This window comes from Lycium ferocissimum, chromosome 8 (genome assembly GCF_029784015.1).
Source record: "Lycium ferocissimum isolate CSIRO_LF1 chromosome 8, AGI_CSIRO_Lferr_CH_V1, whole genome shotgun sequence".
NCBI lineage: Eukaryota > Viridiplantae > Streptophyta > Magnoliopsida > Solanales > Solanaceae > Lycium > Lycium ferocissimum.
The window spans coordinates 40,672,571-40,686,349 of NC_081349.1; the positions used below are offsets into that span (position 1 = coordinate 40,672,571).

At 31.7% G+C, this 13,779-nt stretch overlaps 1 protein-coding gene and 2 non-coding genes across 5 annotated transcripts; all 3 read right to left on the reverse strand.

The window, feature by feature from the left end:
* Positions 1-5,996: 5,996 nt before the first annotated feature.
* Positions 5,997-6,080, reverse strand: TRNAY-GUA (transfer RNA tyrosine (anticodon GUA)). The gene is given in 2 exon segments: positions 5,997-6,032; positions 6,044-6,080. It is a non-coding gene; the product is annotated as a tRNA-Tyr (tRNA).
* A 1,660-nt stretch (positions 6,081-7,740) lies between these two features.
* LOC132068468 (EPIDERMAL PATTERNING FACTOR-like protein 1) lies at positions 7,741-10,254 on the reverse strand. Of its 3 annotated transcripts, XM_059462067.1 has the most exons (4): positions 9,915-10,242; positions 9,527-9,619; positions 9,248-9,345; positions 7,741-8,003 (listed from the first exon to the last, which is right to left on the reverse strand). In XM_059462067.1, exons 1-4 carry the CDS (start codon positions 10,047-10,049, stop codon positions 7,940-7,942), a joined length of 390 nt encoding a protein of 129 aa, XP_059318050.1. In that variant the 5' UTR covers positions 10,050-10,242; the 3' UTR covers positions 7,741-7,939. The 3 variants fall into 3 exon arrangements, 1 of the variants encoding a protein (XP_059318050.1); XR_009417398.1 differs by having other exon boundaries at positions 8,402-9,619; positions 9,915-10,254; XR_009417399.1 differs by lacking the exon at positions 7,741-8,003 and having other exon boundaries at positions 8,851-9,350.
* Positions 10,255-11,347: 1,093 nt separating this feature from the next.
* Positions 11,348-11,475, reverse strand: LOC132069093 (U6atac minor spliceosomal RNA). The gene has a single exon (XR_009417661.1). It is a non-coding gene; the product is annotated as a U6atac minor spliceosomal RNA (small nuclear RNA).
* Between the last annotated feature and the right edge of the window lie 2,304 nt (positions 11,476-13,779).

A 13,779-nucleotide genomic window follows, 5' to 3' on the forward strand; every position in this document is an offset into this window, starting at 1 on the left:
CTGTGCACCAATAGTGTGTATGATTTTTACATGATCATGTTAAGTAATTTAACGACAACAGGTAATATGATCAAATTACACTTAAAAGTGTATAAATAATTAATATTATCAGTTTATATAAAACGGACATCATCTAGGCTAACTAGTAATCTCAAATGTATTTATTCATGGGTTATACGTCCAATAGAGATTGCACATACATGAGAAAGCTTCATATTCACCATCCGTTGCAGAAGCAAATTAAAATGATTGTGCCACTAAAACACCATCCAAAATCATCTGGATATTGTTTTGCACTGACGAGTAAAGATACTACTTATGTCTTACGAGTTATTACCCAAAAATAAATAAATTAAAAACAACTAAAAGCGTTTTTTTTTTTTTTTTTTTTAAATTTTAAATTTTTTGTTTTATTTACATATATATTTTGCAAGATCAACGCAAGAATTTATTAGCACTAGTCAAAGGCGGATGCAACATTCACTACAAAAAAAATTCTATTTTCTCACTTATTTCCCACTGAAAAAATGTTAAGTGGCTATTTCCCACTGAATGTCGGTGGGAAAAACCCAAATAGTACTCCCCCCGGATCAAAAAAAGAGTCCACTTAGCCATTTGCACATCTCTTAAGAAACTACTCACTCCAAGAAAAAAAAATATGTAAATTGACTAAACTACCCATAATTAAACATAACACTTAATAGGGGCAAATCTGGAAAGATAAGGTTAATTGTTTCTTGATTTAATAAGTGGATACTTTTTTTGACCCAAGAAAAAAAGGCTAAGTGGACACTTTTTTTTTTCCGGAGGGAGTAGTGTTTTCACACGGGAAAAATTAGGAATTTCCAAGCATTTCAATGGGAACCTGTTTCCCACAATGCGTTTTCCCAATGAGCTGGTTCAGAGGGAATGAGGTGGGAAAATCATGTTTTATAGCACAAATTTCCCACTGAATTTCGGTGGGAAAAACGTTTGTTTCTAGTAGTGATTGTGATACCGGTTTCATGTCAATGTAGTACTTTCAATACAGGGTATAAATTTATATGTAAAAAATTAATAAAATTATAGTAATACGTATTAGGTTTGAACCCAAAATTTTAAAAATACAATCGGTTCAATGCTAATAATCTTAGGGATCAAATTAAAATAACCAGGCATTATACTGAGTTTTTTAAATTTCACATCTGGAACTCTAATATATTATCATAAAGTTTCACATTTGAAACTCTACGACGGTGGTTATATTTCAACAATATGGCCAGTGACCCACTATCTTTAGGAACTTTGGAGGTTGGACCCATAAAAATTAAATCTTGAATCCACCTCTATCATTAATTTGCCAATTAACACCTTTAACTGTTTTCTTTTTCTTTCTTTTCCAATAGTAGTTTTTATCAATCCATTGATTAATTAATTTTGATGAATGAAAAGCATAGGATGTGTAGATAAATTAAAGATTGATACTCAATTATATATTTCTGGATCATGGAGTGGGTTTTGGGGTGGGGTTGTTGAGACAATAATTTGGGTAGACAAATTTATAAACAGCAAGGCTTTAATTTGAATTTTCTGTATAAATGAGTCATGTATTAAATATGCATGGGACCCTATGTCGAAAAATCTTACGACGAATCAATTTTTGATGGAACTCCTTTGAAAGTTTCTGTCGAAAATTCGCGTGATTTTAGTAGTAGATCCTGAGTCCGCGACTTTTGTAGTAAAAAAAAAAAAAAAAATGGGTTTTACGCACGAATTTTGTGCGTGAAAGGAAAACTATAAAGTTAAAACTTTGGTCCTTTCTGCATTTCTGTAAATGGGCGGATCCACCGCTTCCAGGGTGGGGGTGGCATGGGACCCGGTTTGATAAATTTTTTATATATCTATGTTGCAATTTGCTTAAATTAGGTTAAATAATCCTTAAAAAAATTAGACAAAGTGTAAATGGCTTCTGAGACACAAGGAATCTATCTTAGACATTTCAACTCCCGTTTTTCTTGTACTTTTTAGTACCTTTGTAGATAATTAAAAGCTTTTCGGCTCTCCCAATTTTCTATTTATCTTTTTTTATTATTTATATTGTCTTTCATACTCTATTCTATTATTTTATCCCCATATGTTAGCGAGAACACACAAATAGAAACTTTCTCTTTAAATTAAGCATTTTTCTTAATCTCAAATATGTGAGTATTAAATCGAAAAACTTGGGTCTCAATGGAAATTTTGGATTGAGATCAAATTTAAATTTTTATAATTTTTTTTGTTTATTACTCCCTCTGTCCATGTTTACTTGTCTATATTTGACTTGTGACACTCCTAATAAGCAATAAATAAAATGAGAAATGAATTGGAGTACTTAATAATAAGGGTAAAATAGGTATAAAATGGTAAATTATGTCTTGGTTTTTCAAACTATACTTAAAAGTGGACATATATTTTTAGTATAATGGACGGAGGGAGTGTATTATAAAAAATTGTGCAATTTTATAATTGTTAAATTCAATATAAATCACTTTACTACTTAAATTGTGATGGAAATTTCACAAGCATTGCTTAGAAAAAACATGAAATTTATGATTTATTTTTTAGAACTTGTAGTTCATCTAATTCTACATTTATTTATGGGGTGTAATTTACCTATTGAAGGGTTTTTCTATTATTTTCTTATTTTGATTGGTGTAATTCCCTTATTGAAGTTGTTATTTTACTTGTGCAAGTTCATTTTTTAATATACATAAAAGATGCAAGTCCCTTGGTAAAAATGTTGATTTTACCTTGTTTTGATTTACGATTTCCTTGTTTAAGATGTTAATTATGTTCGTTTCTTGATTTTTGAGATGTATTTTACATATTTACAAGTAAAAAAAGGTTTATTAAGTTGACCCAAATAAACTAAAAAGAACTGGACGCGACCCAACACATTCCTAACAAGATGTACATTGAAAAAAATTATGGCACCCGGCACCTTCAAATCCTAGATCCGCCTCTGGATTCTGTGTGTGAAAGAGGCTACCTTTTTTTTTTTCTTTTTTCTTTTTTTAAGCTATCAAAATTACGTTTTTTTCATACTTTAGGAAAAGATTAGTCATGTTTCAAAATCCCGAAATATCAATATTTTATAGAACTTAATATCTTTTTTTGCTTACGATAACGTCGGCTCATTACATCAAGTATACCTAAACATTTGGATCGTCGTTTTAGGGGTTGTAAAGTATCCCCAAGTAAGTTTTGTTTATTTGGAAACTTGCCATCTTTAGATCTAAGTGTCATATTTTATAGGGTTTTGATTTAAGTGTTTTATTATTTAGTCAAGTCGAATGTACAAATAAAAATATTATATTCAAAAATAATTCATCCAATACGAGAGGTTCAAAATAATTCAAAAATTAAGTAATACATCATTTTTTACAATAACAAAATATTCAAAATAAAACTTCAAGACGAGAGGCTCTTTTACTCCGAGATGTTCTGCCACCACGAGACGTACTTGCACACACCACCACGGTCTTATTGCCCACACAAGATGCCAAAAAATGAGAGGCCAAAAAACGTGTTGCCCATACATATGAGGTATATACATTGAAAATTGTCCAAATAGAGGGAGACAAATTTGCATTTTTATGATTGCTAATGGAAACAAATGTTGAATTGTGTTTACAATGAGACGAAAAAAATTGATATATTCCCATGTTAAATGTTAAATTTGAGTAGCTCCAAACCCTTAACGTTGTGGCATGACCTTAATTAATTTATGTATCATAGAAGATTTGACGTAAATAAAAAATAAGGACAGAAGCATAGGTAGAAAACTAGTTGTAAATTGTTGAAACTTTAAATGGTCATAACTTTGTGCTCGGATGTCCGATTTGCGCGATTTTTTTATTTTTTTGGACTTAGGGTATTTCTTCAAGATCTAGCCGGGCGTTTGGCCAGGCCAATTTTCCAAAAAACACCCATTATCTCATTCAATTTGAATTTCCCCCCAAATTGTTGCACAATTTTCATTCTTGCTTGGTGAAAATCTGATATAAAAAGTAGATTTCAAGATGGAATTCCCGTGGTGATGATGTTTTGAATGTCAATTTCGAGGTTCGAAATTCAATTTATGAAAACGAGTTAGATAGCATTAGTGAACATTATAAAAAATAAAAAGTGTCTACTTTGTTGTTTTCACCAATTTGGCTTGGTGGTTTAGCCTCTCTTTTTTACTTGCTTCTTTTTTATGCCAACAACATGGGATCAAATCTCGGTGGGAGCATTGAATGAGATATATTATACCTTGGTTGAACATCTCGTATTTGATGAATTATTTTTTAATATAATATTTTTATTTGTACATTCGACTTGACTAAATAATAAAACACTTAAATCAAAACCCTATAAAATATGACACTTAGATCTAAAGATGACAAGCTTCCAAACAAACAAAACTTACTTCGGGGCACTTTACAACCCCTAAAACGACGATCCAAACATTTAGGTATACTTGATGTAATGAGCCGACGTTATTGTACGCAAAAAAAGATATTAAGTTCTGTATAAAATATTGATATTTCGGGGTTTTGAAACATGACTAATCTTTGCTCAAAGTATGAAAAAAATGTGATTTTGATAGCTTAAAAAAAGAAAAAAAAAAAAAAAAGGTAGCCTCTTTCACGCACAGAATCTGTGCGTGAAAGGACCAAAGTTTTAACTTTACAGTTTGGTCCTTTCACGCACAAAATTCATGCATGAAACCTACTTTTTTTTTTTTTTAATGCTATTTTGGTTCAACTTTTTTTTTTGTACTATAAAAGTCGCGGACTCAGTAGATCCTAGAAAGTAAAATAGTTCACATGCAGGATAAGTATTGTCTTTATTGATTGGTAAAAAAAGAAGCTCGGATATAACAGTATAATTTAGTACTTCTGCTAATTCAACATAAAACTACTCACCTAGTGATGCAAAGCCGAAGATCAAACAAGTGAATATTATTATTAAGGACCTCCAATCCTTCATTATGCAATTCATGTTCAAAAGCGGATATTTTAGTCTCTATTAAATATTTAACAAATTATGCTAAGTATTACTTTACTACTATTATATAAGCCGCTAAGAGAGGAGCTTCGGGTCAGCCAGGACATCTACCAATATGACCTTTTGGCAATTCACTGAGAGCTCATGGAGTAGTTAACCAATTTGCCTTGACTTTCTCTTGACAATCTTGCCATTTTGTACAGTGACACTGGCTCTTATCTGTAAGGTAAGGCTATTGAGGCATAAAGGCTATTGACGTACTTTTGCAAGATGATTATCTTGATTTTAATTTAATATTGAAAAAAATAGTCTTCGTTGAGCAACTGGAAAGAAAATTTCAACTTGCCACCTTTGCTTATTTAGCAGCTTATTCATGAAAACAAAATCACCACCTTATGATAGAATTAAATGAATATGCATATCTTTTTCCCCAGTTGAAGGAAGTATCATTGAATTGATTTTAGCATCTGATAATTAAATAAACAAACTCATTAAAAAGTCCTAATTATTTCACATAGTTAAAATTTATGCAAATAATAGTGTTTGAATTGTGAATAAATGTAGACTCAACAGGGCATCAAATTATAGATACATAATCAATGAAAAAGAGTAGATTCAAGATATGAAGGCGTATAGTATAACCAAAATTTTAAAGAGTAAGAAATTTTAATTGGAGTATAATTTTAGATCGAGGTGTTTAAACAGTATTTGCTTAAAAAAAAAAGAGTATTTATTCAAATTTAGGTTAAGACCCGAATCATCTTAGCAGCATCATTAGCAAAAAAAAAATACTTATGCACTAGATTAAACAACTGTTGAATTTTAAAAAAAAAAAAAAAGGGAAATTCAATTCCCAAAAATAAAAAAATTCAAAATAGCATTTTTTAAACTAGTTAAACTTAACGAGAATTTGCTCCCTTTTCCACTTGCCAAACAATGTAAGATTATAACACACAAGTTGCCAAAAAAACAAAAAAGAAATGTCCGACCTGCCGGATTCGAACCAGCGACCTAAGGATTTCAGCAACAACTACAGTCCTCCGCTCTACCAACTGAGCTAAGGTCGGTCAGTTGAAAGCCATATCCATCTTTAATTCTGTCTTTGTTTACACGGAATTTATATGCAAAACGTATCTTATACTCTCTCCGATCCAAAATAATTGAAGATTTAGCATCTAAAGTTGGTCCAAAATATTCAGGTTTTAGTCTGTCAAGACTGTATTTGTTTCTTTTTTCAAATTTATCCTTGACACATGCTTAATTTAATGAACAAATTTAACGCTTGTTATTGTTTCAAAGCCCCTCTTAATTTAGGATACTTTAGTCAATACACCTTTTAACTTTTAGGAATAAGTGAATTTCTTAATTCATGTACCCAAGTCTAAAACCTCAATTATTTTGTGCCGGAGGGAGTATATATTTGTTAATTTGGGCATAAATATAAGGTGCGTGGCAGAGGGGGATCAAAGATATATATCTAACACTTTTAAGATTTTAGTATTGTATTTATTGCCTGTTAAATTATGAGTTCAAATCTAGTATTTCTTGATATTTTAGTACGATTTTACCTATATAATTATACATTTTTTTGCGCGGATTATCCTTCTTCTGGAGTGGTCTTTAATTTTTGTCCCTCAAATTGTTGGTCTTTAATTTTTTCCTTCCCTTAAAAAAGTGGCCGAAAATACTCCGAGGTTCTGGGTTCAAACCCTCGCTCAATCAAAAAAAAAAAAATCGCAAGGCAAGGCTTTTGCAAAAAGTCTGTCTTATGCGGCATACTTTGCCTTAAAGCGTAACTAAAAAGTCAGACATCTCCGGCAGACTTTTAGGCATAACTAAAAGTTTATCTTACAAGGCAAAGTCTGCCTTCTCCGACATAGGTTCTATGTAACTTCACCCGAATAGGCATAGGTTTCTATGAACTTAAGCCTTGCGAAATTATTATTATTTTTTATTATGCTGGGTTTCGAACCCAGAACTTCGAACTATTTTCGGCTACCTTTTTAAGCGAAGGTCAAAAATTAAAGACCAGTCCATATGAAGGGAAATCGTGCAAATTGCCCATATTTATACTGCGTATCGAAAGTTGTAAGTGTATACGAACCCATAGCTGAAAGACTATCCGCCCCTAGACCGCAAGCAAATCTCTTTCAGTTATTCTCTTGCGAGGTTGAAGTTTCTTATGGGCTATCTAGCTTCTTCTTCTTCTTGTCTTTTTTTTTTCTTCACCCGGAGTTTGGTACTCGTTGTGTATCTTAATTGATCCTGATTCAAGTCGCATAAGGCCTATAAAAGAGCAAGCATTCCCTACCTTGAGGTGAATCTAGAGGTCCAATATATATGTGTGCGTGGGGACCCAATTATTATAGCTGTAATTTGAGATTACTGAAAAAATTCATAAATTTTAAATATTAAATCCACCTCTATTCCTGCTAGAAGTTTTTTCTATTTTCAATCCTGAACTCGGAATTTTTTTTAACATCAAAATAATCCTATTCATCTAATCATAACCCCTAACAGTGGGTCTAAAGCATGGGAAACTGTGCAAATCGGACATGGAACCAAAATGCCCACTACAATTGGCAACAGGCAAGTATGGACGCTAGTGAAATTAAATCTGAAGAGACGTTACAATAACTACTTTTCTTTTACCTCTTCTACTTTTGTGATACTCTACTTTTTTTTTCCTCACACGCTACCATAAAATATTTTGCCTACTTACATCGATTGACATTAATAACCTCACCTTTTGTCTTTTTCATGCACAAAAAATTCAGGGTTTTCTTGGTAAATTGACAGATGCATATGGGGTCATCTACAGTGACAGTTTCTGCACGAATTGACAAAGAAGGCCAGGAAAATCCCAAGAGGATAAGAAAGGACTATCCAACAAAGGAAAAAGAATCATCCAAAAATGAAAGTAATATTAGAATCCAATTTGTGGGCTGCCATAACAGTTGGAATTACACTGCTCATACATGTGCCTGGTACTGAAATGAATTCAAAAAAAGAAGATAAAGATTTCCTACTAATTCAACGAGATGAAGTACATGTAATTAACAGTGTATAAATTTTTTATCGTATCAATACGTTTTTGTGCTATCAATACAATTTTTTATACTATCAAATTAGGTAGATGTATGTACCGTTTGGAATTGGTACAGAGGAAAAAATGGTTTTTAGTTTTTTCATGTCTGGATTGATTGAATTTTTGAAAAATATTTTCTCTAAAAAAATAAATATTTTAAAATATATAAATGACTTTCCAAATAAAAATATAAAAAACAAATCTCATAAATGCCGTAAAATATGCACATGGAATAAATCGCATTGGTCTAAAGAGCTGAAAAGGAAGCGAGGTTTGAACAAATACAACCCCTACACGCACCTAAAAGCAACGCTTCCTAGATATCCATACAAGACCATTGTTGGTGTGGCTGCTTCCATCCTTGTTACCCCTCTTGTCTCCTCTCTAGCCACATCGGCTAGAATAAGGTCATCGACCCAATTCTGGTATTTATGCTGATGAACAAAACTCCATACTAATTTATCTCCTCCGTATCCGCATCCCCACAACCCCAACAGGCCACACCCATACTCGCACCTCATCCCATGGTGTTTGCATAAAATTTGTATGAATATCTTTTGAAATAATATTTTTTGTTTACTTACGAAATATCAAACAAGTAAGAAAATCACATACTTTTCAGGTCAATATTTCCAATTAAAAGTATCCTTCCTTCGACCAAATACACCCATAATACCAAATAATATATATTTCCTATTAAGTTTCCAATATGATAGTTATAATGCGAAAAATAAAGTAATAACGTGCTATAGCCGATTAAATTGAGTAGATGGTATCAAAAATCTTATGCATGATCCATAGTCAAAACCTACCTCATTACATTTGCAACGCCTTATGTAAAAGTCAGTATTAATTATCAACATGTACACCGTAGTAAATGCTGCCTAACAGCCTCATTTAATGTATTGTCCCACCTCCCCTAATTTTCAAAATATTGTAGTTAAAAAAATTATTAATATTCTAATCAGCGGCAAAAAGGTTACATCCTCCACAAGTTAATTGTAACTCTTACTCCTACAATTTTTACAATTAGACAATTAATTATGTAGTGGTCTCATGAGCTAATTAAGTATAGCTAATAGCTAAGGATTGTAGAAATGACCACCACATCTGCATTTCCATCCAAGTGGCTTGTAATTGGAGTACCTGTTGGACTCTAGAGTATTGTAGTCCATGGAGCTGGACTGGGTTCGAGTCACATCGCCACTTAGTCCGACTTCGTTGTGACTCGGTAGGCTTGGTACCTGCACTAGTGGTGTCAACTAACACGGCTTATTCGTGAAAATAATTAAATTATATGTATATAGGTATAAACGAAAAATATAACATTAATTTGAAATAAATTAAAGAAAAATACATCCCCAATTCAAATCCTTGTACAAATCAATTGACAATTAATTGATAAATTTTAGGTACCTCACTGACCTGCACGGCCATGCATGGATGGCATTGGTTACACTTATTGTAACAACTCGGTGGCATTGAACCCAACCTTGATTTCTCTTCAGCTAACACATCCTATAAAACACAAAACAAACAAAAAAAAAATGAAAAATCATATATCTAACATATCTAAATCTATAGCACAGTTTCGCAGAGTTACCTAAACCTACTATTTCGGCTCGAATACATACATATATAAATAAATATTCAAAAAATATAAATATTTAATAGATCACATTCATTCTGACTAATTCTAATTTTCGAATTCACCAACTTAATTTGCATACTAAAGAACTGCATAGGCATCCATGTACCATAATTACTACAAGTACTAGATGAAAGATTACAAGAAGAAATTACAGAGGTTTACCTTTGTAGAGTCTAGAGTCTCATGTTTAGGATTTAAGGAATAGGAATTAGGAGAGAGAAGTAGAAGAAGGAGAAATGCAATAACTATTTCTTTGATGGAGAAAATTAATGAGGAAATAAGTGAAGTTATACTCATAGTTGCCTTGGTAGCATTTTATATAACTTCATATGATTCAAAGAATCAAGAGAAAGGCAAAAACCAATTAAGAAACAAAAAAGATGAAAATCAAAGTTTCAAGTAGAAGAAAAAAGAATGAGTAGGGAGAGAGAGAGAGAAATGAATATGTTGAAAGTTTTTTAGCTTTGAGAAGAAGGAAATAAAGAGAACAAATTAAGAGGTGGAAGAGATGCAGAGTGGGGGCTCCATCACTTTATGTTTTTTTTTTTTTTTTTCTAAAACAAAATAATTACAGAGGTAAAAAACAAGAAGAGTGAAAAGAACAAGTCAGGGAAAAGGAGAGAAAGTAATAGGGAGATTTTGGTGGCAGGAAAAAAAGGGAAAATGAAGCTTTGGACCACCTATTTTAATTTCCTTCTCTACCAACTTAAAATCTCTTTGTTTACCAAGCCATTTAAATTTAAATTCTAAGTAGTAAATATTTACTACAATAAATGTGCATTAATAACTTGAATTATGAAACCTATTACTACAATAATTAGTTAAAATTCATTATTAGTAATTTAGTATAGACGTCCATTTAAGTTATACTCTACAACACTAAGCTAACATAAATTTTCTTTTTCAAGTATCCACGTAATTGGACCCCAACTAATTCAGATTTGCGCTGCGTGAAAGCCATTAAAAGGACTTCTAATTAGGACATTTTTGTATGCCCAAGGTCAAACCATAGAGTTCTGGTTAAGAACGGAGGGACCTATTCATTTCACGGAGTAATTCTTAAGGCCTCGTTTGGACATGGTTTGAAATCATGTTTGGACATGCATTTTGAATATTTTAAGGAGTATTTTCTCTTATATTTATAAAAACCCCACAAGTTGTGAAAACTATCAAAACATTCTCAATTCTTATACAATCTTACCAAATGAGCAAGTCATAGTTCATAACAAAATTAATACGCTAATTCATAACAACCTAGCTCAAAATTAATACTAGAAGACCTTTCTAAAAATACAACATCAATTGATCAAATTTTAGTTCAATAAACAAAATTAAACTATAGGTCTTTTTTTACAAAATTAAAAGGTTAGTAGACATAAATAAAATTTGGTGGAAGTTAATGAAATTGGTAAATGATTGATGGGGGTAATTGTTAAAAATATCTACCAACTTATGAGTCTTTTTTAACAAAATATAAACTTATGAGTTAAATTTTATATTTAAAAAGTTGAAACCATAGTTTCAAACCATGGTTCCAAACGTATGTGCACACGCTGGTTTCAAACCATGAGATGGCCAAACGCCTACTTAATGGTAAAAAAATTGGGTAAGAATCCACCGAGTGCGTAGGCTTAGCTGGATGTGTCTGATAATAGGCAAAGCCGGAAAATTGTTCCTATTCCTATCAGGGGAGATATCAATCATCTCTCCCTTCTAAGAGAACATAAATCTTCGTATGTTTCTTTTTTGGTTTCATGTTCGGTGCTTAGTATTCGCATTAGAACTCGATTATATTCGGATTCTCGCCGTGTAGGGCTCCATTCGGGGGGAAAACGCTCCTTATCAAAAAAAAAAAAAAATCATTCTCAGGACTCAAACCCGAAACATCTGATTAAGGAAAGAACAATCTCATCTATTGCACCACATCCTTTGGTGGTAATCTTTGTATGTTTATATTGTCAAGTTAGATCGACTTACAACAAAAATAGTAGTAATTTATAATTAAATTAAATTTTATAACAAAAATAAGGTAAAAAACTCTACATTAACAATGAGAAATAGTAACTACTACTCTATGTAATTTATTCCAATAAAAGATTGAAGTGGTAAAGAAAACATTTAATGAGAAAGAGACACTTCCGTTTTCAGGTTTTGCAGAATATATGACAAGAAAAATGGGTTGGTGAGTTTTGACTTCGATTGATTGAACAGATGAGAAGGAGAGAATAGTATAGCTCCTTGGATATGAACTAGTATGATTCTGCCTAGCCATACCTTCTGGTTATTCTAGCTAGTACTAAATGTATAACCCTTTTATATTCTTTTCTTTTAAGAGTATGGAAGCACAGTCTTCTACGTACTGTTCTTCAGTCCATATACGAGACATATATAGACTCTATACAATATATTCGTTACTTAAATATGAAAAGATCTAAGCATAATACCGTTGGGTTCCTTAATTTGGAACCGTTTATTCTATTTATTTAAATTATTTTTTGTCCTAGTTACTCTATATATTTGGTTATTTGCTAATCTTCACCCTCTGGACGATCTCAGCATAAGGAGGTTTAATGCACTTAGTACCACGTGAGTATTTTTTTTTCCACGTCATTTTTGTATATATTTTTACATTTTAAAATTTACGAAATTTTTTTATCATTATTTTCTAGGCAAATTTCTAAAAAATGTCTAGAGCTCCATTATTTATGTTATTTTTTTATTTGGCCAAACATAATGAAGTTTGATCCAAGTATTTTTAATATATTTGGCTCGAAAAAGAAAAGATACACTGTCAAAATAACTTTCCTTACACATGAAGATGAAATAAAAAGAAATATATGTACAATTAAAACTCCCATATTTTGGCTAAAAAAAAGTTTATTTGCTAAAAATAACAGAGCTCTAGCCAAAACTTCTTTTTATATATAGTTTTTGTCCAAAAAAGAAGTCCACAATTGGTATAGATGATTATTGCATATAATTAAGAAATAAAAAAGGGCAATTAAAATGCCATTATTTTTGCTTTGAATTTTTTTTTTTTTTTTAATGGACCACACGTACGTTGGTTAAATTTAGTGCTTGTTAAATGTTGAAGCATGTGCAAGCATCCTGTCCTTCATGGCCCCAACAAAGGACAACATGGTTCAAGGGTAGTAAATAAATGAAGGATGGTTTCATTTGCTTTTTGATGAGTGTTAATTAACTTCGAGATTGGTGTTTTTTTTGTTAATTAACTTCAAGATTCAAATAGATCCCATTTTCAAGTCCAACTCCAAGAATGAGATAACTTGGAATGTTTTCTTAATCTAATACTCAATATACCCCTATATATTTAATTCTTGCAACCTATGACTTTTCTTTTTAGGGTGCTTCTTTTAGTAAAAATTAAGGCATATGCAGCAAATTAACAGCGTAGTATGAGCAACAATGCATAAAGGCGTGACGTGAAAGTTGAGGCTTTTGGAGTTGAAGCTTTCCATATTTGTTGCTGTTGTTGTGAATCTCTTCTTATTAATCATCAGTCAATCAAAAGAATCTTCACACAGATACCCTCATTTATTCCCCTTCTGTCTCTCTGTCAAACAATACTTAATTACTCAAATTCAATATTTATATCAAACCAATGCAATTTATCATAGTTAGGTAATTTTATAAAGTACAAATATACCTTATTAACTATACTTAAGTGATAATTGTGTATATTCCAACACATATCATTCATTTATTAATTTGGTATAAATACTCAGTGCAGATAAATTCTTGCCCACAGAACAAAGTGACACATGTGAAAAGCGCGCACACAAACACAATGAGTTCAATAGGATAGGCAACATTTTGTACAAAGCAATTCTGGTGTGTTATTGATCACAATTAGTCCAAATTATCCCGGGATTATCCCGGGATTATAATCCCGGGACTAATTTATCCCGTCTATTGGGATTATTTTATACCATCTAAAAGATGGTATAAAATAATCCCAGTATAAGTGGGATAAGAAGGTATAAGCTGGGATATCCCAAAGACTAAT